The sequence below is a fragment of the Lolium perenne genome, chromosome 1 (genome assembly GCF_019359855.2).
Source record: "Lolium perenne isolate Kyuss_39 chromosome 1, Kyuss_2.0, whole genome shotgun sequence".
Classification (NCBI taxonomy): domain Eukaryota; kingdom Viridiplantae; phylum Streptophyta; class Magnoliopsida; order Poales; family Poaceae; genus Lolium; species Lolium perenne.
In genome coordinates, this window is record NC_067244.2 from 264,944,328 (window position 1) to 264,970,130 (window position 25,803).

General features: G+C 44.3%; 1 protein-coding gene and 1 pseudogene across 1 annotated transcript; one reads left to right on the forward strand and one right to left on the reverse strand.

Moving 5' to 3' along the window:
• Positions 1-4,884: 4,884 nt before the first annotated feature.
• LOC127327877 (uncharacterized) lies at positions 4,885-5,450 on the forward strand. Its single transcript, XM_051354684.2, has 2 exons — positions 4,885-5,094; positions 5,204-5,450. The coding sequence occupies exons 1-2, from the start codon at positions 4,916-4,918 to the stop codon at positions 5,388-5,390; spliced, it is 366 nt and encodes a 121-aa protein (XP_051210644.1). The 5' UTR covers positions 4,885-4,915; the 3' UTR covers positions 5,391-5,450.
• A 14,518-nt stretch (positions 5,451-19,968) lies between these two features.
• Positions 19,969-24,935, reverse strand: LOC139834996 (uncharacterized; annotated as a pseudogene).
• Positions 24,936-25,803: the final 868 nt, after the last annotated feature.

Consider the following 25,803-nt stretch of genomic DNA (forward strand, 5'->3'; position numbering starts at 1 on the left):
AAGAGCAATGACTGCCATAGGAAAGCCGTAGGTGAGTCCACGGTTTCAAATTCAACCCCGCGTCCTTGTTGTATCCAAGAGATCGTCCAACCCTTTCCTCCTTGTTGGGATCGTTAATCAACTCAAGTGCGTGAAATTTAAACGGGAATAAAAAAATTCGATAATGAAACGGGAATAGATATATAAGGGACATAAAAACATATATTTAATTGAAAACTTCATTCTAATTCAAATTGAGGAATTTATTACACGTAAACTAAACTAAACTAATCCAATCGTTTGAAGGCGCTCCAATCCTCACCGGGAGGTCCGTCATCGCTATCGCCGCCGCTGCCGTCGTCGATGTCTGGAAGCCGCTGATGCTCCTCTCTCCGTTGGTGGCTCCATCGTTGTCGCCTTTCATGTTGATGATACCAATGTCTTCCGCCTAGGCCCGATAGGCGGTCTCAGGGGAGGCTGGCTGCACCTCGTTGAACGAGGTGGTAAATGCAGGGGTGAGCCCCGGGAGGCTGCGATTCCTTCTTAGGTACGAACTGCTGGCCAGCGAAGGAAGAGCCTCCCCGCACCGTGGCGGCGATGGCGGCCTATACTCCTTGGTAAGTTCCAGGTCAGGGCTTGGACACGCTCTCGCTAATTGCTAGCTCATCCGAATTAGTCAGACTAGATTAGCACAATTCAATCAGTTCTCTCTCCAAAAACTTTTCTAATCAGTTATGCACCTACATGCCTATTGTGCTGGAGTGCAACTTCTTCAACAAAATCCTTATTGATCATTGGATGTTGAAGGAGTTGGTGCTGTTGACCATGGCGTTTGAGTTGACGGAGTAAGGTGGAGGCTCTCCGGATTCAAGGATCTACGACTTCCCGTCCACAGAGTGGCACTTCCGAGCCAATGTTTGAAGGGGGGTGTAGCGGTGGCGCGCCATCGGCACATATTACTCGTCGTTGACGAAGATGGGATCCAGAAGGGCTCATTTGTACTTTTTCTCTTTGTGCTAGATCTTCCTGTAAGAACTGTGGTTCACTACAGGAAATCTAGAATTTGTTGAGACCACTATCTGTCGGTTCCTAGAATTTGAGCATCACATCGCAAGCGGCCGCATGACAGCCACATCTGCTTTGGAATTTTGAAGATATGGAAAATATCTAGGCAGGTCGTTTTCAATTTAAGGCCTAAAAGGGCAACTTAATCCCTATGGTTAATTTGCATCGGTGTTGTCCTTAATCTGGAGTAGATCAGAATCGGAAGTGTGAAGTATGTAACTTGAGTTTAGCTCTATAAAGTTGATGTTTACGTGTGCTAATTTTTTTTTCGCTATCCAATTTTGCATGTCGCCTTTATCAAAGATCCAATACATACTGTGACAAACTCTGGGGTAACATCATCATATACTAGAAGGATATGCGTATCAAGCCATTATTTATTTCTTTCCTAACACAGTTTACCAGATTGATTAATTGATGATTGACACCTCTGTTATATATACATGATTTTCTTGTTTTCAACATGGAGAAAATGTGTAAACCATCATTTGTGGTACACACTTCAACTTCAGCCTCATAAACCATCCCTAAGTATCCTTTATCCGTAGAAGTATAACATAATATTTACTAATATCCAAAATCAGTACCTGTAATGAGTAGTATGGTACAAATAGTGTTACATACTTAATAATTTCATCACCAGTTTTAAAAAGGTATGATGCAATAACAAATCTAAGATAGATGCAACTCTTAGTAGGTAGGTAAGTGCAGATCTATATATTTTGTATGAAATTCTGAATAGAAAATAAATGGATTTAGAAAAATTATATTATCATTATAACCTCATATTAAATCTACAAGTTAATATAATTAAGAAGTACATTTATACTTTATTATTTTACTAGGAAACGTGCCCGCGCGTTGCGGCAGACTGATTTTTACTAAATATTATTTACGGAAATGCAATTACCATCGGATATATTTGAGAATATATTTTTGTCAGTTTTAAGGTCTCTAACACTGTCCGTAAATCTCATCACCAAAATTGCATATTCGATAATAAGTTTTTCTTCAGAATCAGTGTCAAGTCGCAACCTCGCACCGACGTGTTTTTTGCGACACTGATCCAATAATCCTCGATCGACCGATTGGATTCTTGATGAAACAACCAACCCAACTTGAGTGTTGACTATTTTTTATGTTGTCGTTCCCCTGATCTAGCATCATGTTTTTTTTTTACGGAATAGCTAGTTTTTTTTCTTACCTTGGCCAATCCGATTGATATGAAGCTCGACGGCAACTTGGAATTCCTTCCGGGTTTCATGGAGATGTGGAAAAAATAGATTATGTGATTTTTCTTGGCTTTCCTACGTCTAACACACGTATTGACTTCTTAAACGTCCATTGAGCAAACGCTCGTGTAGGTTTTCTTCTTTTCTGATTTTGTCGCTCCTTGCTAAAGAACGCACAGATTATTTCTTTGCAAATGCGTGTGAGTGCAAGGATCTGTATGCAAAATGACCAAAGACATCGGTGCCATTGGTGCTGGCCATGCGTTTCCAGATCGGGTGGAATTCCCCATTGGTGCTGTGGCCGGTCTCTGCCTCTCGATGCTCTCCGCTCGCGTGCAGGCCCAGAGCGAGGTGCACCGCACCCCACCCGGCCATCATCCTCTCTCTCATTCCGGCGGCAGTCGCCACACCGCCAAATCCTCTCCCGTCTCTGTTTGGCCGCCCCCCTACCCGGCCGTCCTCCTCTCTCTCATTCCGGCGGCAGTCGCCTAAACCTCTCGCTTCTGAATTCGAATCAATTTTGGGGCAATTCCAGATTGTGCTCTGTCGTTCGCTTGAATTCTCTCCCAAGATGGGGAAGTTAATTAACTTCATCGCTGATGTTCATTCATCGAGATCCTTCCTTTGCCAACCAGCTCTTTGTTATCGTGGAGACACCTTGCTGATACTTCAGCCAATTTGCGTGGTATATAAACCTGTGATAGTTTGTGTAAAGGATCGACGTGGGACTAACAAATACATGAAGCAGAGATGAAAGCCAATCGATATATTCCGTGCGTCTGGTGGTAGTGAATTGGGCCGTTCGGCCGGCCCAGATAAAGCAGCAATCGGACCGCAGGAGGGAATAAATAAAACATGAACCGGTACAATGGTACCTAGTAGTATTATGGGATTTTGTGGAAGGGCAAAACGGACCCAAAAAAAGTTGGACGAAAATTTTGGCAGAAACCTTAGCTCCTTTATTATTAGGTATATATATAGATAGAGTTATATTTTGAATCTGAAATAAATATACAATTTCATGCAAAACAACATGTGCATGATAAAAATCAAGATAAAATGAGTGAGCAAGAGAGAATATTTTCTCTATAAACGAACATCGGTAATTACATTTCATTAGATGAGTGGTGTTAGAATAAGTTAGAATAGATCTAAAAAAGAACAAGTTATACAAAGATAAACATCCGATGATGCCAATTATCGTGTTTGGTTGGAAATTGTTCGAGAATCTTATTAATTATGGGATAAAGAGTGATAAAATAATAAGTAAGAGATTCGCAAAAAAAATAAGTAAGAGGATAACAAACATGTGAAGGATTATTGGCTAACATGTTAATATTAAAGATTAATTATTTAGATGTAGTCCCTTGATTAGGAAGAGAAAATTGTTCTTAAGTTCAAAAGATCATCTAAAAATTAAAATGGATCTATAAGTAGTCTAATATATATTGATTATCTTTTGTTGTGTTTTAGTTGATGTTTTCAATCTGAATGTATGCAATAAGTTTTACCGTGGTTGGCATTATTTAAAACTATTCATCCACTATGATCTGACGGGGGTAAATAGATAGAATCAAACCGATGGAACCAAAATTATGGGACTGGATACAAATCATGTGAGACCGGAGCCTCATATATATTTTACTGAAATTCTAAAAAATGTGTCCTTTTGAACGGGTGAAGCATTCGTTGAGATTGCACGAATCATAAGGCAATTGGCCATATCCACTCTCTCACTGTCAGGCGCATCACCTCCACCATATGCGACATCAAGCTCTACTCCGAGCGACCGCCGATTCCGTGGCCCGCTGCCTGCCATCATAGGTGGAGGACCCAGTAGAACGGGGTAAGGCGGCCGATCTACCTTGATTTTCTTCAAAATAATTTGTATGTGTATGCACTAGTGGTCGGCTGGAAGACAAGCAGCCGGCGGTCTGCCACATGGGCAAAAGCTAGTGGGGTGATGGCTGGGGGCCATGCCCCCCCCCCCCCCTATTATGGAAATTTGCTAAGAATTGGTTATATGCCCGCTTCAAGTATTAGTCCGTCCCTAGCCTGCTAGCGGCGGGATCAAGCGAATGGCGGCCAATCATGCAAAGAAATATTTATGAATTATTAAAAAAAATTGAAAATAATTCTGGATATTGTCAGTGATGCATACCACAATCATGCAAAATCTCAATCCAAAATTCTTTTTATTTTGCGCTAGAAGAAAAAATGACAAAATCCGATATGTTTTGGATATTTGATAATGACTACTTAGATATGCACCTTTGTGATTTTTTGTGTCTCAGAATATAAAGTATTTGAAAATTGATATTTTACACGTCTGTGGTATACATCATTGGCAACACTATGCAGATTGCCAATGAACGCGGAGCAGGAACGAAGTACCAGGCGGCCCACCACGTCCTTGACCGTGTTGGCCAGCTTCCTGCTACCCCAGTCCACCCCGACTCCGTGTCCGTGTTGGTCTCGTCTACGCTTCCATCCCCGCCCATAAAAGGCCAGGTCCACCAGCCGTAGCCGAACGGTCAAATTAGCTGAACGGCCGACTGCCGGGATTTGTACAAGTTCCACCAGCCAAGCTCGAAAAACTAAACCAAATTAGCTGACCGAGCTTCTCCCGCGCGCGAGAGATGGCGGCGTTACTACGTACCGCCGTCCGGCAGGCGGCGCCGGCCATCCGCTTCTCCGGTCACACTGCAGCCACCGGCGCCGCCGTGGCCCGTAGCACGTTCCAGCGGAGGACAATGCACTCGGGCGGTGGCTGGCATAATTTCTACGCGTCGCCCGTCTTCTTTGGCTCCGGCCACTGGTGAGTTTCCTCTAATTAGTTGAGTTTCCTTCAACTAACTGTGTACGATCCATCGGTTCCCTGTTGGTCCTTTCGTTGGCTTGATCGATCGGTTTGGGATTTCTCGCAGGAACAGAACGGATAACTACTTCGCGGTGTTCGCTGTCACGGTGATGCTCGCGTACCGCCACTACGTTATGGAGCAGGCGGACAAGAGGTGGAGCAGGGAGCAGAGCAGGAAGGAAGAACGAGAGAGGTTGTGGGCTCGGTTTCAGACCGGCGGCCAAAGCAACGGTGAATGTGGAGGGTGTCGATGAAACCTAGCTCTAAATCTCACCCTGAACTTGAAGACTGTGTGATAATGTGTAGTTACCTAAAGTGCCATTACGAAATTTGTTTGCGGGAACCGGAACAGACTACACTACTATGCCTAAAATACCAATGAAGTACTAAAATAGGGATGCGCCACCAATAATACCGTACTAGCAGCGTGTCAGATTGTTCGGCTTCATCTCTATACGGATCGGATCTTCGTTGCATTCTTCATCGTGACAAGATGGGGTTTTCCTTGTGGAGCTTGCCTCCAGGACTCGTTTGCCACCCAACCAAGGATTCGCATTCGCCACTACGGGGGCGTCTCTTCCTTTGCCTGGCATAGAAGGAGAAGAATCCAACGTTCGTACCGAAGAAGGAACCACAGCCTGCTCATCTGGCACCGTCGTGAGAAGTTACACGCCGTGTACCCTCGCCCTTCCACCACCCGATGACCTAGATGAAGTGGTGGGGCTCACCGCCGCACTTATCACCTCATTCACCGGTGGTTGGCGGAAGGCATGGGTATCATCAACATCGAGCACGACAACGATGGCGTCACCGCCAGCAAGATGGGCATCAGAGGCTTCACCGACACAGATGGCGACGGTGACAATGATGACAACCCTCTCGACGAGGATTGGAGCACCTTCGAACACGACCAACACAATTAAATCTAGGTTTAGTTTAGTTTGTAAATTTTGTTCAAACATGTAATAAATACAATCCTTCAATTTGAATTAGAGTGAAATTTTCATTTGAATTTATGTTTTTATTTCCCTATCTATTTCCGTTTAATTTCACGCACTTGATTATCGATCTCAAAAAGGAGGCAATGGTTGGACCATTTCTTGGATACAACGAGGAAGCGGGTTGGATTTGAAACCGTAGACTTGCCAACACTTTCTTATTACAATCATTGCTCTTTTCATTTATAGTCTCTTGTGACAACTAACACTAAATATCCAAGGAAAACTCTTATGTGAACAACTCATACAATCTTGAATTTCTATTTGCTTGGTACTCGAGAAAGAGAAACTGATATATAAATTAATTTGTTATTCTAAAACGCATGGAAACACATATATTTAGACTTAAGTTTGTCTAATTGGTCAAATAAAACCTTTAAGGCATGTGATTTTATTATTTCCTCGTATATAAGGACTTAGTCGGTTAGCCAAGTGGTTATGGTAGAATGTAAACTCTTTTCTTATTGTGTTAGTGCAGAAGAGGCCCAAGTACTAGCAAGGGGCAGATGTTTTAGCGTAATTAGGCAATTTGGAATTTCTAATAGTTTTTGTAATGCATCTCCGGCCTATGTGGAGGTTCTTCTGGTTAACGATTGTAAGATATTTTTGCCTAATTAATAAAGCTCACGGTTCCTGTCATTTTTGTTTGTCTTCTAATAGCAACTTTTAACTTAAACTTAACTTCTTCTAGAAAATACACATCGTGCGATTGTAAGGTAGAAATTTTTACGTTAAAAATCATTTTGGTGAAATTATATTATTATGTGGTTAATTTTGCTAAGTGTACTCGTACATGAAGGACATGAGCCTCAACACATATATTAGTTGTCGTGTTTTTTGCTACCTGCACTGTTATACCAGCTTTACGGACAAATTCATTAAACGTCTACTTTTTGGCTCGTGTGAAATATCATTACTTGTAAACCGTCTACTATTTATTAGTATATTTTAAAGTTATGTTTTTTATTTAGCCTTTTCACATATTTTGTTTATATCTGCTTGCTCGCTATTTGGTGTGTAAGCATAAACCATACTTTTATATCTAGTATATAAAGAAATATAGCCCACTGAAGGCCCGTCGGGAATTTATGCTACCTGAAACCACAATTGTAGCTCGAGCTACACGTAGCCCGTTCCTGAAAATTTTGAAAAATGTGTTATAAAGTTCCAAAAGATACTTAATTAAATCTTCATGTAGACAATACTGTGTTCCACGAAGCGTATGAATTTTTTCAACTCAAAATACATTATATTAGGGATGTGCTAAAGTGACAAAGCCTGACGTGCAAAATTTCAAAACCTCAAAATTTATCCATTTTTTATTTATTTTTGTGCATCCCCGAATATAAGGTATCCCAAGTTCAAATTTTGCAGGTTGGTAAAATACATCATTGACTACATCCATATATTTTTAAAGATTATTTTGAAACTTTTGAATATTATTTTAGATTTTTTTTAAAAAAACCCAGCTACATGTTGCAAGAGCTACAAAAATCCAATCCAAATTGGAAAATGGAAATAATAATAAATAAGTAACTCTATATTGTACTATATTTGTTCTGTACTCATAATGCAGTGTTGTCCACGGGGTGCTATCAATTTTTTCTTCGTTTTGCAACAAATGATACCATTGGTTTTAGTTTATTTCAAGTTCTTTCTATTTTTCTACATTTATTACATTAGTTACTTCATTATTATTTTTTCACTTTTGTTCCAGTTTCGCCAATGGATACATGACCTTTTTTCTTCTTCTTTACACGAGTTAAATTTTGGAAGTACAAAATCTGTTTTCAGAAATACATGAACATTTGGTAAAAAAATACATGGAAATCTTAAATGTTTATTTCGACCTCTTCCATTTTTATTTCCTATTTCCTCCTATCATTATTTTGCGGTAAATGCTGAAGATGTTAATATTTTCCTAAGATAGAAGATTCAAAGATATCCAAACTCGTACATTGGTGTGTTTGGTTAGCCTTATTTTTGCCTTTTTGACTTAGCCTTATAAGCCTCGAAAGCATCTAAAAAATGCGTTTTTGGTTTTAGCTTCTGTAGCTTATACGACCATGCAACTATATGACCTTCAAATGCCAAAAGCTAAAGCCGAAAGGACCTGGTTAGGTGTTATTTACTTTTTGGCTTATAGGCGTGGCAGTGGCATGACTTGAGTTGTGTATAAATAGACCCTACCATGAAATCAACTCATAAATATCGCGGCATTCTCATCGATGTCATGACGCTAGGCCTCTCGGAGGAAGATGCCTTGAACCTAGCACTGTAGTACTTGGCGCCGTCTCCACTTCCACCTTCACCTCCACCTCCACCACTAGCCGCACTGGCATATGCTCCGCCGCTTCTGAACTGGCCATGAGTGATCCCAGGCGTCGTCGACCTGACCCAGGTGCCGAACGGCGATATATCAAATCAATGCCAGCGTCTTTGACCCTTGTCTGCCCAAATGCAACAGCAGCAGAGCAGCGCCGCTGCAGGCCGGCTCTTAATCTCTCGCGTCGGCGCCTTTGACCCGCCGCAAGCTGCAACACCACCTCGCCACGCGCGCTCACGCCATAGCGTCACTCCCTGCAGCAACACCTCGCCACGCGCGGTCTCGCCAGCTCGTGCCTCGTCCTTGTGCCAGCGACGCGGGAGCGTGGTGGTTGCGTCGACTTCCTTGAGTGGGGAGAAGTGGAGGACGCGACGGAGGAGGTCGTCGGGAAGCTCCGACAGGTGGTGCGTGTGGTGGCGCAAGAGGATGCGAGGAATCCTCTGGATTCTCCCCGCCGGCCACGAACACCGCCGCCGGAGCCGGCAAAATCAGACGCTTGGGGGCAAAAGGGACCCCTTTCATCTTTGCTCCCTCCTCGTTGGGTTCTGGTTGGTGGAAGGCAGAGGGTGGAAGGCGGGGAGACGATGAGGAAGGAAGGCGGCCGGCGAGGGAGGGGTGGAGCAGGCGGCGCGGGCGAGACGACGAGTGTTAGGGATAGACGACGAAAAGAACTCGACTGTTTGTCGGGAATATTAGAAGGGATGTTTTGTAAAAAGGACGTCACGTCCAATAATTCGGACCGGAGAGAGTAATAATATAATTAATTGGCTTATAGTATTTTGGAACGGAGTAGCATTAACCTTTTTCTTTTTTCCAAATCGTCTTGTGATTTTCTTACCTCCTCTTCAAGCAATTCTACGCTGTGGATCGGGTCATCACTTCACTGGGCCGCGTCATCGTGTAGAAGCGGGCCTCCACAGGGCTGAACCCACTCGCGAGCCAACCACGCTACGCCACGCCACCGCTCCCTTCCTTCCTTCTTATACACCAGAACCAGACCACGCTCCTGTGCTTGCGCTTCGCTTCGCGGCCGGGCGACACACACACACCAGACCACCACCAACTTCCGCTGCCGCCACCGGCACCGGCACCGGCGACGTCGGCGCCACCTCCCTCCCTTCTCGGTTAGTCCCGACCCCGCTCCTTCGCCCCCACCGCCGCTTCCTCGTCCCTCCTTCCTTAGGGTATCGCGCGCGCACGGCGGCTAACATTTAATTTCACCCCGCTCTCTCGGCCGCGCGCAGGCACACGCGGAGACGCGACGCCCTCCTCCGCCCCGGCGACCGCTGAAGACGTCCGCCTCCCCACCCGCTGCTCCTCCGCCCTCCCGCGCGCGCCCGTCCGTAAGTGCACCCCTCACTCCCTCCTCCTCTCGCCTCCTTCCTCCCTGGGTTCGAACCGTCGCCATGCGCGCGCATCCCGCATTTCCGGCATCGTTCGCCAAGGATCGGTGCCCGAGTTTGGGATTCGGATCGGGTTCGCACGAATTTCTAGTTCAGTTGCCTCGATTGACGAACCAGCGGCGCGTGCGTGCCGTGTATATGTTGCTGTCGTGGATGCGCAGGTGAACGTGATCCATGTCAGGCACGGATGGAGGAGGACTGCGTGCGTGCGTGCCTCGCCTAGCTTAGGTTATGTGCGCGCGTTCATCCTTCGCTGCGTAAACCGATTCTACTTGATGGTAAACTGTACTAGTTCACCCTCCATCGCGCACTGACCGAGTATTAATTCCTCCTGGCTACCTCCTGTTCCTTTGATATTTGCAACTGCGCGGGTGTGGATGGAAATCTATAGTCTGGTGATATATATATATCCGGAAGCTTCACTAGGACCCGGACGTCTCATGTTAGTTTGCATTCCAGCAAGTGTGTGTGGGCATGCATCAGTCTCGCGCTCTCGTTCAGCTCTTGTTCAGCATTGAATGACCTATGATATTCTCGACTTTGTCCAAGCTTTTTGGTTAGATGACAGCCGGTGTGCTACTTCATGCATGGCCGATTTGATTTGTGCATGTTTTACTTTCTGAATTGGTGCCTCACAGATTATCTCAAGTGCGTTGTACTAGCAAGGACCTGAATTGGTGTCTCACGAATTTTCTGAATTGGTGAGACGGTAACTTCACTAAGACCGGAATTTCTCGAGGGCATGCATCAATCGACTGCTCTCCATCGTTCGCCTCCTTGAGTTGCATTCCCGGACTTATTTTGTGAGATGACATTCTACCGCATATCGCTGGCCATATCACGCTTGGAAATTGGATGCATGTGTGTGTTGCCTCCTATACATAAGACTCTGGGTGCTCTCAGTTCATTGTTGAGTAGATTCTTCTTCACCATGCTGAACGCTGGATTGATGACCCTGTCCAGCTCTAGTCTATGTTGCTGCCACCCAAATTCGCTGCCTCAACATATTCCTCTCTTTTTTGTACCCATTTGATTTGTACCAGTCTTGTTTTCTGATCAAGATCCTACTGCTGATCGAATGTCTGGAATGATTTATCTCCCCAATCAGCAACTGTTTTTTTTCTTCTTTCGTTAGTAGCTTCCATAAGTTTGCTCAGATTCCTAGTTAGACAGATCTGACACAGTTTGATACTATTTACAACTGTGGATGGAGATTTGAAGTGTGATATCTGGAAACTTCATTCATTTGAACCTGTCTCATCTTGTCCATTGCAGCGATACCTCCTCATTGGTGTTCAGAATGTCAGGATCAGATTTCCAGCCGCCGGTGTGCCGCTGCCCCAATCACCGTTGTATCCTACGGTATGTAGTATGTGCAGACATGTTCAGAATCTGAAACCCATCCAACCCCTACATAATATGTGCTTGTTAATACTTTATGTGCAGATACTGCAACTGTTTCAGGGAGAAAGTATTATGCTCTGAAAAATGCGACTGCCGTAACTGCCTGAACATTGAGAAGAACAGGGTCGGTATGCAGCAGTTTCAGAACGCATACAACAAGCCTAGGAAGCCCATCCCTCCAAGGATGCCAACGGTAACATATGATTTTTAGTTCGTACTTGAAGCACACACCACATTCATCAACACCATGCTGTTCTGCCTCATTCGCAAAAAAATGCTGTTCTGACTCAAGTGGTTGTTGCGCGTAGGCTGGGTGCCGATGCAAAAAGATCAAGTGCGCCAACGGGAATTGTGGTTGCTTCCTGGTGTGTATTCTAGCTACATGCATTGTTTTTCTTATATCTGTAGGAGTATATTATTCTTGCTGCATCTACTGTTTCTGGAAAAAAAAACTAGACATGCTTCTTCTGTGATCTTTCTGACCGAGGCTAGCTGGTTCTTGTTCTGAAGCGCTCCACCAAGTGCACCTCCAAGTGCACGTGCCTAGATTGTGCTAACTCTGAGGAGATCCGTGGGAGTGAGTGCACCGACCACATTCTCCTCTTTCTGATTTCCTTGTATGATCATACTCATGTGACGCTCTGCGTGTACATAGCAGGTGACAAAGAGCAGGTTGATGGTAACAGCAGCATGGCTGAGGAACCGGCGCAGATGCAAGAACAACCCACACAATCTGGGGACAACAGCGGCTCCGGCCAGAACAAACGACCATGAACAGGGTGAGTTCTCTTTACATTCCGCAGGAGAAGTTGCTGTAGATTGATCTGTTCAAGAGTGTAATCCTGGAGTTTTGCGCCTCTTGTGCAGTGATTAATGATGACGGTGTTGGATATTTTGGTGATCTAGGCTGCTCTCCTAGGTCAGATTTTTTTGAGTTGCTACAGTAGGACGGTGCTACAGTAGGGCGGTGCTACAGTAAATGGCCACCTATCCTTATGTGTTGTCTTGATCGGAGACATCGATTTTGATCCAACGGTGCTGGTTCCCCTAGTGCATAGTGCTAAACATATATAAAGGGGTCAAATGACCCTAGAAGAGTAGAGAATATACGGCTGCTCTCAGTTCTCTCTCTCACTCTCTCTCTCACACAAATTAAGCCACCGATCAGGCTAGCACTGGGAAGAATCAAGCACAAGTTGCTCCATTTTGGTGTGAGCAATTAAACAAGAGGAGACATGGCATCATCTTCAGATCAAGGTATTTCTGATCTTATTCTTTTGTGGCTCAAACTAGAGCTAGTTGATCCTGCTGGATCCAACAATGGTATCAGAGCATCTAGCTCTTAAGTTTGAGCCCTCTTATGTTAAGATTCATGCTTGATTTATCAAGCCAAAATCAAGATCAGGGGCATATGCACATACCCATGTGTTTATATGTTGTCACCAAGTCAAGACATATGCCCAAGTTGCTTCTGTGAAAGAATTTTATGCTTATGTTTAAAGGCTGTTCTTCCTGGTTATCAATTATGTTTTAAGTTTAAGCCCTGTCTTCTTAAAGTAACAGCCCTAAAAGTTCTAAAGTGAATCTAGGGTTTTTCTCGGTTTTAAGCATATATGAAGGGGATTAAGGCAGATTCTTGCAAATCTTCAAATTCCCCAATTCCTAGAAACCCTAGAGTTAAAATCCCTTATGATTCTCCTCTGAAATCAAGTTGTGGTTTCGGCTTAAGCATGATTCTTTAAAGGGGAATGAATAAATAATGATGAATTTAAGCACTTCTTCCCAATTCCGAAACCCTAGATTACGAAATTCCCCAAATTTGAAGGAACCCTAACCCTAATTCAAGATCAAGATCAAGGCGGACTTTACCTTATGGGCCTCGTCGTCGTCGCTGGCCACGGCGGCATCGGAGCCATCTTCTTATGTTGGAAGGTGTGCTCGGACTCGAACCCGAGCAGCCTTCTTGTCCGCTTGGCCGGTGGGTGCTTTGCTCTCCCCGCGCGTTCGACGCCGTTGGAGACCAGCTGCTGTGCCGGTTCCTGGCGAAGGAAGCTGTCGCCGTCGCGGGGACGCCCACACGCGCACGCTTGCCTCGCACAGGGGCGCCGCCCAGAGCCGCTCGACGGAGCTGCGCGCTGGCCAAAGCTGCACGCAACTCCGGCGAGAGGGCCTGGTTGACGCCGAAGCTTTTTCCCCGTCGCGCGGTGCTCGCCGTCTTCGCTATTGCAGCGGCGTCGCCACTGCTGTCGGGAGAGGAGAGCAGGAAAGAAAGGTAAATGGGCTAGGGTTTTCGTGGGGAGCCGGGCGGCGACGACGCGCTGGTTTTGATCCAGCCGGGGTCGTTCCTGGCCATCGGATTGCATCCGACGGCTCGGGTGGTCCTGGCGTTGCAAATGGGCTGTGGCCCAAGAGGGGATCAGGGGGAGCAAATACTGGGCTGGGCCAATTTTGGCCCAGTTCAGCAGGATTATTATGCTAATAAAAAAAAAATTAGGGCTGAAATAAATATCTTTTCAGGGCTATTTTTTTCTGGATGAATTGATTATGCTTATTATGTTTATTTTAGGCCACAATTTTTAATTGTCATGCTTAGTTTATTTACATGTTGATATTACTTTTATTATTTAGTTTATTTATGATTAATGAATTATGGTGATATTTATCACTATAATTATTATGTGATAATGCTTCCGCTGCAAAATAAAGTTTATGGATCCTCAAATAAAGTGTGGTTTTATGCCTTGTCATTCTGACCAAAGTTGTTTGACGGGCATTTTAACTGCAAAATTCTTTTATTGGTCTGTTTCACTTCTGGCCAAAGCTGATGTGAACCGGGTCGGTAAAAGAAAAATAATGAATGAGGATCATTAATGTGTGGCTTCTATTTATCAATTTGGCCAAAGCTAATTGATGAATATTTGTCCACAAAATTTTGTTGTTCATTTTCATCTCTGGCCAAAGCTGATTTGAATTTGATCAATAAAATTTAATGATGATTATGATGATGCTTACTAAAGCATTTTGAATTTTTTTTTCTTTTGCAGCAACTAATGTCTCTAATATTGCTGGAATGCTAAATGGCATCGAACAGCTAAATGGCAGCAATTATGTCACGTGGAAGGAGAAGCTTGAGATCACTATGGCCTTACTCAATATTGATTATGCTCTCCTTAATGATCCTCCTGAGGTGCCTAAAGAAAATAATGAAAATTATGAAGCCCTCAAGAAGGAATATGACATTATTAAGACTAAGTGGGATGACTCTAATCGCAAGTGCCTTATGATGATAAAGGGCTCCATTACACAGAGTATGAGGGGAGCCCTTCCTGATTGTGAGACAGTAAAAGGGTACTTTGCAAAAATTGAGCATCAATTTAAAGGGTCTTCTAAAGTTTATGCAACAAGTCTTATCAGAAGGCTAATTGATGAAAAATATGATCCCACTGGAAGTCTTCGAGAGCATATTATGAAAAAGTGCAACATGGCCGCCAAACTAAAGTCAATGGAGATGGAAATCTCTAATGGTTTCCTCGTCCATTTTATTATGTCATCTTTGCCTCCCCAATTTGATCCATTTATGATCAACTATAATGCGATGGATGTTAAATGGGAGATTGATGAAATGATGGCGCGATGTGTGCAAGAAGAAGAAAGGCTTAAGGCTGACAGAATTGATCATGTTAATCAGTTTGGTCATTCACAAAAGAAGAAGTATAGAAAATTTGTGAATGAATATGTGAAGCCCAAGCCTTATAAGTTCAAGGAAAAAGGCCAATCCTCAAAAGGTTCACAGCAAAAGAAGCCAGAAAAAGCGCCTAATGCTGAAGGAAATAATTTCAATGCTTGCCACTTTTGTGGAAAAGGTGGGCATAGGCGAAAGGATTGTTTTGGCTTCAAGAGATGGCTCAAAGAAAGAGGTACCGACACTATTACTGTTGTTGAAGAATCCCTTTATGTTAATTATGCCACCAATACTTGGTGGATTGATTCGAGTGCAACAATTCATGTTGTAAATTCGTTGCAGGGATTCAATATGAGGAAGACCCTAAAAAGAGGGGAAAGAACAATTAGAGTTGCTAATGGTGTTGAAGCTTATGCCGAGGCGATTGGAGACTTCACTCTTACACTTCATGGCGGTTTTAAGCTTCAGCTAAATAATGTTCTCTATGTACCCTCAATGAAACGGAATTTAGTTTCCGTCTCATGTTTAGATGATGACAGTTATGAGTGTCACTTTGGGAATAAGCAGTGTATAATTATGTATGACAATAATAATGTTGGCCTTGCCTGTCGACACGACAAACTTTATGTAATTTCCCTTTGTGATGATATAAATAATGTGGGTTCTACCTCAAATATAAATGTCGGTACCAAACGCAAACGTAATGATAATGAGACTTCTTCGAAATTATGGCACTATCGTTTAGGCCATATTTCGAGGGGGAGGATTGAGCGTCTCATTAAAGATCAAGTTCTTCCTTCTCTTGATTTTTCGGATGCGGATGTTGATCATTGTATCGATTGCATCAAAGGAAAATATGCCAAGAAAATTAAGAAAGGTGCAAACCGAAGCACGGGAGTTTTGGAATTAATTCATACGGATATATGTGGTCCGTTTAATGTGAGATCGATGGACGGTTATAATTCATTCATAACGTTCACTGATGATTTCTCCCGTTATGGATATATTTATCAAATCAAAGAAAAATCAGAGGCATTAGACAAGTTCAAGATTTTCAAAGCTGAGGTTGAAAATCAATGTAATAAAAGAATTAAAGTTGTAAGATCTGATCGTGGTGGTGAATACTACGGCAGACATGCAACTTATGGTCAAATTCCTGGACCATTTGCAAAATTCTTACAGGAAAATGGCATTGCCGCCCAATACTCAGCACCGGGTGAACCTCAGCAAAACGGGGTGGCTGAAAGGAGAAACCGCACACTTATGGATATGGTGCGGAGTATGTTAAGCCACTCCACTTTACCGGTGAATTTATGGATGGAAGCCCTTAAAACATTTGACACATATTCTTAACAGGGTTCTCAGTAAATCGGTGCCCAAAACACCGTATGAATTATGGACTGGGAAAAAGCCAACCCTGAATTATTTTCATGTATGGGGCTGTCCTGCTGAAGCAAGGATTTTTAATCCGGTTATGGGAAAATTAGACCCCAAGACAGCCAGTTGCCATTTTATTGGTTATCCTGACAAATCTAAAGCATATCGATTTTATTGTCCAAATCAGACAACGAAATTTGTTGAAACAAGACACGCTGTGTTCTTGGAAAGTGATATGATGAGGGGGAGCATGACTCCCAGAGAAGTCGGCTTGGAGGACAACCAGGAATTTGTCCCGATGCCTGTAATCCAAGAGCCGTGTTTCAGTACATACTGAAATTGCACCTCAAGTTTCAGCTCTGTAGTGATGGTGCTCACATATTTGGACAACAAAAGGACCAAGGACAGCAATTACGAGTGTATTCAAGAAGGCAACGTGCTGCTAATGCAACACCTGGCGATACACCGGTGATCGTTCCAGATGTCACATCTAATGATGCTCTTATTAAAAATAATCAGTCTCAAACTGTTATTAATGTGCCGAATAATGAGCCTCTTAGAAGGTCACGGCGGGCTAGAAAGCCTGCTATTCTGATGATTATCTCACCTACATGAGTGAGGATACAAATGAGCCAGTGTTGGATAATGATCCCACCTCATTTAAGGAGGCTATGGAAAGTGAATATTCGTCTAAATGGCTCGATGCTATGAAAGATGAAATGAAGTCCATGAGCACCAATGATGTATGGGACTTAGTAGAAATCCCTGAAGGAGCCAAAACAGTTGGATGCAAATGGGTCTATAAGACCAAACGTGACTCCAAGGGTGATATCGAAAGGTTTAAAGCACGGCGTGTGGCAAAAGGAATCACGCAAAGAGAAGGGATTGATTATAATGAAACGTTTTCACCCGTCTCTTCGAAGGATTCATTCAGAATAATTATGGCACTCGTGGCTCATTATGATTTAGAGCTACATCGAGATGGATGTCAAAACGGCATTTCTAAATGGTGACTTACATGAAGATGTATACATGGCACAACCGGAAGGTTTTGTTATGGAAGAAAATAAACATTTAGGATGTCATCGAAGAAATCCATCTATGGTTTGAAACAAGCATCAAGAGAGTGGTATCTCAAATTTGATCAAGTCATAAAGAAATTTGGTTTTAAGGAAAATAAGAAGGACAATTGTGTTTATGTTAAGTTCAAGGGGAGTAATTATATCTTCACGATATTATATGTTGATGACATACTCTTGGCCAGCAAGTGATAAAAATATGTTGATGGAGACCAAGAGATTCCTGTCTTCAAAGTTCGATATGAAAGATCTCGGTGAAGCAACTTATGTTTTAGGAATTGAAATTCACCGGGATAGATCGAGAGGGATCTTGGGGCTATCTCGAGAGAGCATATATTGAAAAGTCTTGAAAAAGTACAATATGTATAAGTGCTCGGCCTACTTTGCTCCTATTGTTAAGGGCGATAAATTTGGGACTTTCCGGTGCCCAAGAAATAATTATGAATCTGCTGAGATGAAGTCAATTCCTTATGCCTCAATTGTTGGGAGTATTATGTATGCACAAGTGTGCACTCGCCACGATTTAGCTTTTGTGACCGGGATGCTTGGCAGATATCGGTCCAATCCAGTGCGGATCACTTTGGAAGGCTGCTAAAAAGGTCTTGCGTTATTTGCAAGGTACTAAAGGCCTCATGCTTACTTATGAGAAATCTGATAATCTCGAAATAGTGGGTTATTCAGATGCTGATTTTGCGGGGTGTGTTGATACTAAGAAATCCACATCAGGTTATATCTTCACCCTTGCAAAAGGAGCTATATCATGGAAAAGCTCGAAGCAAACTGTTCTTTGCATCGTCGACAATGCGGCAGAATTTGTAGCATGTTATGAGGCAACCGGGCAGGCGGTATGGTTGAAGAATTTTATCCGGCACTAAGAGTGATTGACAGCATTTCCGGGCCTCTCACTCTATCTGCGATAATCAACCCATGATGATCTATGCGAGTAACAACAAGTCAAGTGCAGCTGGCAAATTTATTGACCTTAAGTATCTTGTTGTGAAAGATAGAATCCAGGATCAAACAATAGATATCAAGTACATTAGTACTAAATTTATGTTAGCGGATCCGCTCACGAAAGGCTTACCACCCAGCGTATTTAGAGAGCATGTTGCCGGCATGGGTTTGGTTGAAAGCTTTTAATCCTGGAGAAGTTGGAACTATTATGGCACCATCTCCCCAAAAAAGGGGCTCATTTTGAGATCGGATGGGAACCATAGTCACTTGGTTTAGCAGTACTTAATTGACTGTTGTAACCTATTGTCTTGGTGTACCATTTTATCAAAAGATGAGTCTGTAATGTTTATGATGTTTATGTAAAGAATTATGTAAATTAAGTTAATATATGATGTGAATAAAGTTTATGGAGCTCATAAATTAAAGAGGTTCATTTTGATATGAAGTAATGTGCTATAGTCACTAGATTAAATGGTACCTAACAGACCATTATAATCTTTTCGTCCTAGTACATTATTTTGTTGAAAAAAATGAGCTTATAATGATCAGCCTTACGATCAAGGGGGAGAATGTTGGATATTTTGGTGATCTAGGCTGCTCTCCTAGGTCAGATTTTTTTGAGTTGCTACAGTAGGACGGTGCTACAGTAGGGCGGTGCTACAGTAAATGGCCACCTATCCTTATGTGTTGTCTTGATCGGAGACATCGATTTTGATCCAACGGTGCTGGTTCCCCTAGTGCATAGTGCTAAACATATATAAAGGGGTCAAATGACCCTAGAAGAGTAGAGAATATACGGCTGCTCTCAGTTCTCTCTCTCACTCTCTCTCTCACACAAATTAAGCCACCGATCAGGCTAGCACTAAAGCACTGGGAAGAATCAAGCACAAGTTGCTCCATTTTGGTGTGAGCAATTAAACAAGAGGAGACATGGCATCATCTTCAGATCAAGGTATTTCTGATCTTATTCTTTTGTGGCTCAAACTAGAGCTAGTTGATCCTGCTGGATCCAACAGACGGCCTTCAGTTCAGTTCAGCCACCTTTTGTGCAATGATGATCATAGTCTTCAGTACAGAGGATGTCACCTTTTGTGCAGTGAGGATGATGACAGTTTTTAGTTCAGAGTATGCCGCCTTACCACCCTGAACATGACACCCATTCTCTGTCAAATACGCCACTTCATGTCTGTCGAATATGCGATTGTAACCGTAAATGGGTTCAGGACTCCGTGTAACGATACTTCGGACCTCCGCGCATCTCAGTGGCCGTAGATGTTTGATCAAACTGATGTAGTTTCAGTAGACATTGCTCTCGATCAAACTGATATGGGAGTCCAGAACGTACAAGCTTAAGAATAGTTGACAGAATCGGTTATATAGTCTTGCAAAGGCTTTCTTGTGACGTTGATCATTTATCAAACCCAAAATTTTCTGCAATTATGAGAGCTGAATATGTAGCGTGGTAGCATAGTCTTAATATGTATGCATTACAAACATGCATATTTCTGCATCCAGCTGAGTACCATCGATTGACATCCATACTGCCTGTAAAGGTATTCATCCTGACCGCTATGTACTTTTTGCAAAGGTTTTCTCTTATATTTCTGCAGTGATCAGAGCACAGGTAGTAGAAATAGTAGTATGAAAAGGATTTAGACCAGTATCCGTCACGTTATTACCGCATTACGAAACAAGCACTACATTACACCATGTTACAGAACACCAACACTAGACCAGTGTCACAAGCTACAAAACGTGCATGCGCACAGAGGTGCTGCTCAATTTAGCGAGACCGGTCGACGTCGAGCTCAGCCACTTGCAGACATCGTCCATTTCTTCGGGGATAGTGTAGTGCCCCAACCTGCATCGTCGGATAAAACCCTTGTTCAATGTTCATATAATCTGGAGAGAAAGGGAGTAAAGGGGACCTAGTTTGGATGCAAGATGTGTACCTGTTGTAGGCCTTGAAAGTCAGGTACGACAACCCTGATGACCGCAGAAACTCAGTCGACCGCTAACCGTTCCTGTAGGACACGACCTCATCCGCTGCAAGAGTACATCTCAAGAATTCAGTAACAAGCAGTGTAATTCATCTTTTGAGTTATCCTACTTGATTCAAAAGCCTTGTTCGTTTTGCTATTACCTCTGCCATGGCAGAGCAGGATGGGCAGGGAGAGGGCTCTTCTTGCTGCCATGTGTGAGCTCTCCATCTTTCCCCTCAGGGTCCTGAAAGCATCAAATTACCAAGAACATTAGGGTTCGTTACAATATTAGGAGCAAAAGGGCCAGGTGTTCTTCGGAGATGAGATTCTGCAGTGGTCAGAGTTGGACCACCTTGAGCAAGGGAGCCAGCCACTCAGGCTGATGACCGCGCTGAGCGTGATCGGGTAGGGGATGCCGCTGCTGAATTTTCCATGAGCATAGCATGCTGCCGAGTGCAGCGCAGCTGCTGCAACCATGCTGAAGCCACCAATCCCAAGCTTCACTGCATCCACACAACCATGACCATGAAAGTGGTGAATAATCAGTTAGATGCAACTACTAAACTGTCCTTGTAAAGGCATGGTTGATTCTGTGGTTAGTACCATCAGATGGCTCGGACGACAGTAGGTTTGCTATGTGTGCAGCTGAAGCATCCAGCCCCTCGGTGTCATCACGACCATCCACCGAAGTGTCATCCACATCGAACCAGGGGCGGAGCTGGAGCTCAGATCACCCTGATGCACCAATATAACATGGCACGCAATTTTCAAGCACTACTCTACTATATGTAAAAGTATGTCCATACTTATAAAATACATTATATGACACAATTACTTGGATTTTCCATTTTAAAATCCAAATTTGCAAAGAAATGTTTCATAATAATACAATAGGAAGAACTAGAAAAAAAAACTCATATTGTGATGATGAAACAAAGGGAAAAATTGTAGGAAAAGATTTTTTGCATTTTTCAAATTCCAATTTCCGAAATACATCATCAATCTACATGATTAAAAGCAGACATAAATTTCTAGTTGAACATACTTATACCTACAGAAATCCACGCCATAGTTCCACACTATTTCATTTACTAGAACAATTTTCACAAAAGTTTAAAAGAAATCGGTGAAATTACCAGGGAAGGAGAACAATTAAACCTCAATTGATGGTTTGATGAGGGTGCGGTCGCTCGCGGAGACGCGAATGACAGCAAGAGAATTGGAGCCCAGAAAAAAAAGGGACCGGGGTCGCTATGCGCCTATGCTGCTAGGGACAGGGGATCTTGGCCTGCAATCCCAGATCGGAGCAGCACGCCATGAGGCCTCGACGGCGACACCAACGCCGTCTGCCTCGCTTGCTTCCATCTTGTGGGCGGTTGCGGCATCGTTTGGCTAGGGAACTGCTATACGCCGACCTGGTCGGCGCGTGCGGGGTGCCGCACACCCCCAGCGACCAGGTCGGGTAGTTTGGGCCGCGGCCCATTAGCTCAGGTATGTTTTTTTTTTCTTTTTTTCTTCTTCTCTTCCTTCTGTTTTTTTTCTGTTATTAATATATTTTTTTCAAAATCTAACATTTTTTATGAAATTATTTTTCAAGATTTTTTTCAAAATATGAACATTTTTAAATTCAACAGTTTTAAAATTTGAACGATTTTATATTTTGAATAATTTTTTAAAAATTATATTTTTCAAAATTTGAACATTTTTCATGTTTGAACGGTTTTTTGAATTTGAACGGTTTTTGAATTTGAATATTTTTCATGTTTGAACAATTTTCAAGTTTGAACGATTTTTAAATTTAAACGGTTTTTAAATTTGAACATTTTTCATGTTTGAACAATTTTCATGTTTGAACGGTTTTCAGATTTTGAACGATTTTTTATATTTGAACATTTTTTAATTTATTTTTTTAAAATATTTCTATTTTTCGAATCTGAAAAATAAAAGTAAAAAAAGGAAACAGAAAAAAAGGAAAGAAAAACGAAAACAGAAAACAGAAAAAAGAAAACAGGAAAAAAAGAAACAGAAAATAAGAAACAAAAAAAAAGAAAAATCTAAAAAGGAGGCAGCCCGCACCTAACTGGGCCGGCCCGTACCGCGCGCGGGGTGTGCGGCGCGCTGTACGCGCCGACCTGGTCGGTGTATAGGGTTTGCCGTTTGGCTATGCGCCTGCGTGAATCGGACGTATAGATTTCCCTGGATCGAATAGACACCTAGCAGGCCAATAATTTGTAAACTAGGAGAACAACTAGACACTCTAGGCGGACAGAGTTGAGGCGTGGGCCTCCGATGTGTCGTCTTGCGCGTGAGAGTTGGACCCATCATGGCCGGCCCAACCTGATGCACAGGTCGATTTTAGATGGTAAGAGCATCTCCAGTCGCGTCGCCCAAATCGTTCCCCAAATCGCGCCAGATCGAGCGTTTGGGGGACGTGTTTTGTTCGTGCCGCGTTTGGGAGACGTCGCTTCCTATACGCATCCCCCAATCAGAAATTCAAATAGTTGCATTCAAAAGAGATCGTTCCCGTCAGATCGTCGCGATCAGAGTAGCGGTGATCAAAGTACTGGGCGCGCAGACCGGTGGTGCATGCTAATTAGAAGAAGGGGTTGGGCGACGGCGACGTATCCTGAGTTGACGCATGCCCGTCGATCACGATGACCTCGTCGCGATCTGCCCGTTGCTATGCATGCTCCGTCTGCTCCGTCGCCGACGCAGAGGCCGCATGTGTAGCAGTAGAAGACGCGTCAGCCGGCTCTTGCTGCGCTGCCGCTGCCAGGGCCGCCGCGTCGGCGGCAGCATCGGCCGCCGCCATTTTGGCTTCGATGTCGTCGAGGATCTGGCCTTTGAAGAAGTTATGCGCCGCTCGCGTCCGGGTAGACATTCCCTCTGTCGATGTTCTCAGCAGGGACATGTCGTCCCTGCGTTTCTTGAGCTCCAACTTCTCCTCTTGCCTCTTGAGCAGCTCGGCCCACCTTTCGTCGGCCTTCTTGTCGCGGGAGAGAAAGGTCGAGGAGACGTCGGCGAGGCATTTCGTGATCGACGCCTGCGTCTTCTCACACGACGCAGCGTCGGTCAAGGCGGCCTTGGCAGCCTTGTTGCCAGTAGGACGCCCTGTCGAAGTTGCCAACGGCGCGTCCAGATCAATGGCGTCCTTCCCCTTGGACAGCGACAAGCGCGTCAACCGCCATTTCTCGTTCAATTTGAGCTTATCATAGCAATGCATGAGCACGAAAGACTTGTGACCTTCCGAGTTCCTCGAGTACAAATCCATGGCCCTATCAAACTAACCAAAGGAAGCAGAATCATTTCATCGAACACAATGTAGACGCTACAGATTATGGAAGAAAGAGTCGTACCAGTTGGGCGACATCGGCGCCGCTGTCGCCTCTAGTCTCTAAGTCGTGATGGTACCCATGGAAGGAGTTCACGGACGCCTGGATGATGACCCATCGCGTCGACATTGCCTTTTGGCTCCTCTTCATTGTCACTTTGTTGTAGTCGCTGGTGATGAGCTTGCGCTCATCGAACTCGGCCTTGATCCTCGCCCAATACTTCCCGTATTTTTGGTTTGTGCCGATGATAGTTGTTGAGCTGCTAGAGGTGGCAAATAAATCAGAGAAGTTCTCTAATAGTTGTTGAGCTGCTAGAGATAGTTGTCCTTGTGGTTGTTGTGTCTCTGCTGCTTCAGGATGAATAAGGAATAACTGAATTAGATAGCCACTAGTTCCTTTTTTCAATATCTCAGAACATTGCTTGGCAGAGATGATATTAGACTGTTGAAGCAGCAAGTGATCAGTGAATATAATTTCTTTCTTTGCTTTTGTAATTTTGAGTGTCCTTGCAATCCAATCAAAAGTTTTTGGGTTGTATAATTTGAGCCAATTAAGGCCCAACACCATGTCATAACCCTTCAGAGGTAATACCTTGAAATCACTATTAAATTGAGTTCTCTGAATTGTGTAGTTGCAATTAGGCACTATTGCATCTGAAATGAGAGAACCTCCTCCAGCTACTGTTACAGCTCTTGCTTGAGTAGACTTGGTGGGGAAATTATTTCTAAGGACAAACTGTTTATCCAGAAAGGTATTTGAGCTGCCAAAATCCACTAGAGCTATTGCTTGTTTTTTTCGATCAAGGAGCATAGCTCTAGCCTCTGCATCCAAAGGATGCACACAAATTTCTTCTTTATTAAATTATTCGTAATGTCTTACAAGGGGAATACAAAGATCAACTCGAAGCCTCCTTCCTAGCGACAACTCGCTATACCTACGATGAAGGGGGGACCATGAACAAGGCCATACTCCCTGATGGTACACCAACACACATCATCCAAAAAGCAAAACCCTAATGGTGTACCATTGCACACGTCGTAGAGTTCGCAACTACCATCTATCTCGAACCCATCTCCAAGCGAGATCAACGCATTGACCGTGCCAGACCTGCCGTTGATGTCACCATAACACCAAACAGCTCCACCATCCTGCCCACGTCCAGCAGTCTTCGCCCGTCTTCGATACTCCGCAGCTCCACGCCGTTGAAAATCATCGATGACAACGTGGTAGATGAACAGCACTCCACCAAAAACCACCTCCATCTAGCCGCTGCTCCAAAAACGATGGCCCAAGAGGTAGCACGACCCAGGGAGCGTCGTCATCGTCTGATCCTTGCTGGATCTAGGATTTCCCCCGGAGCAGCGCGAGTGAGTTTCCGCGGACTGCAATGACGATGCCTTCAAGAAGGAAGCGACGCTTAACGCCGCCATCGCTCGCCAATCTTGACACGGTTTTCACCGACAGCCGCGAGTCCCCAACTCGGCGAGAGCAAATGGAGAGGCCATCAAAGATGATGCCTTCGCAGGGGAACGACGCCAATAGCCGCCGCCATCATCCGCCAAGAATGAAGTCAAGGCGCGGAGTTCACCGGTGGCCCCTTCGCCGGGGTAGAGGGATCTCGTGATCCGCCACCCAAGCAACCATCCGACCTCCTCCGGCGAAGAAGAAGGCCGCCTCCACCGTCGAACCCAAGGCAGCTGCCCCGGGCGACCTCGTGTCACGGGAGAAGCCCAAGACCATCTCCACGCACCGATGAGAGGCCGGGGGGAAAATGGCGCAGACCATGGGCATGGCCGCTGCCCACCACCAGCCCCTGCCGGCGTGTTGCGGGGGGAGCCGACGGGAGGAGGGAGTCTGCAGCGCCAGGCTGCCGCCGCCCATCCATCCACGCCGACCGGTCGCAGCGTCGAGGAGGAGGGAACTCATATGCCGTCCACTGTGCTACAGCGAGGAAGGGCCGCCGCCACGCCCCGAGGTCTTTGCCCCGGTGGCGCTGCCGACGGCGGCGGCGGGAGGCGGCTAGGGTTGGGAGGGTTGGGGGTGACCGCGCTGCTGAATCTGCTACAATGAGGGTTGGGGGCGACTAGAGCTATTGCTTGTACTCCTCCAATTGTTACAGACAAGGAAATA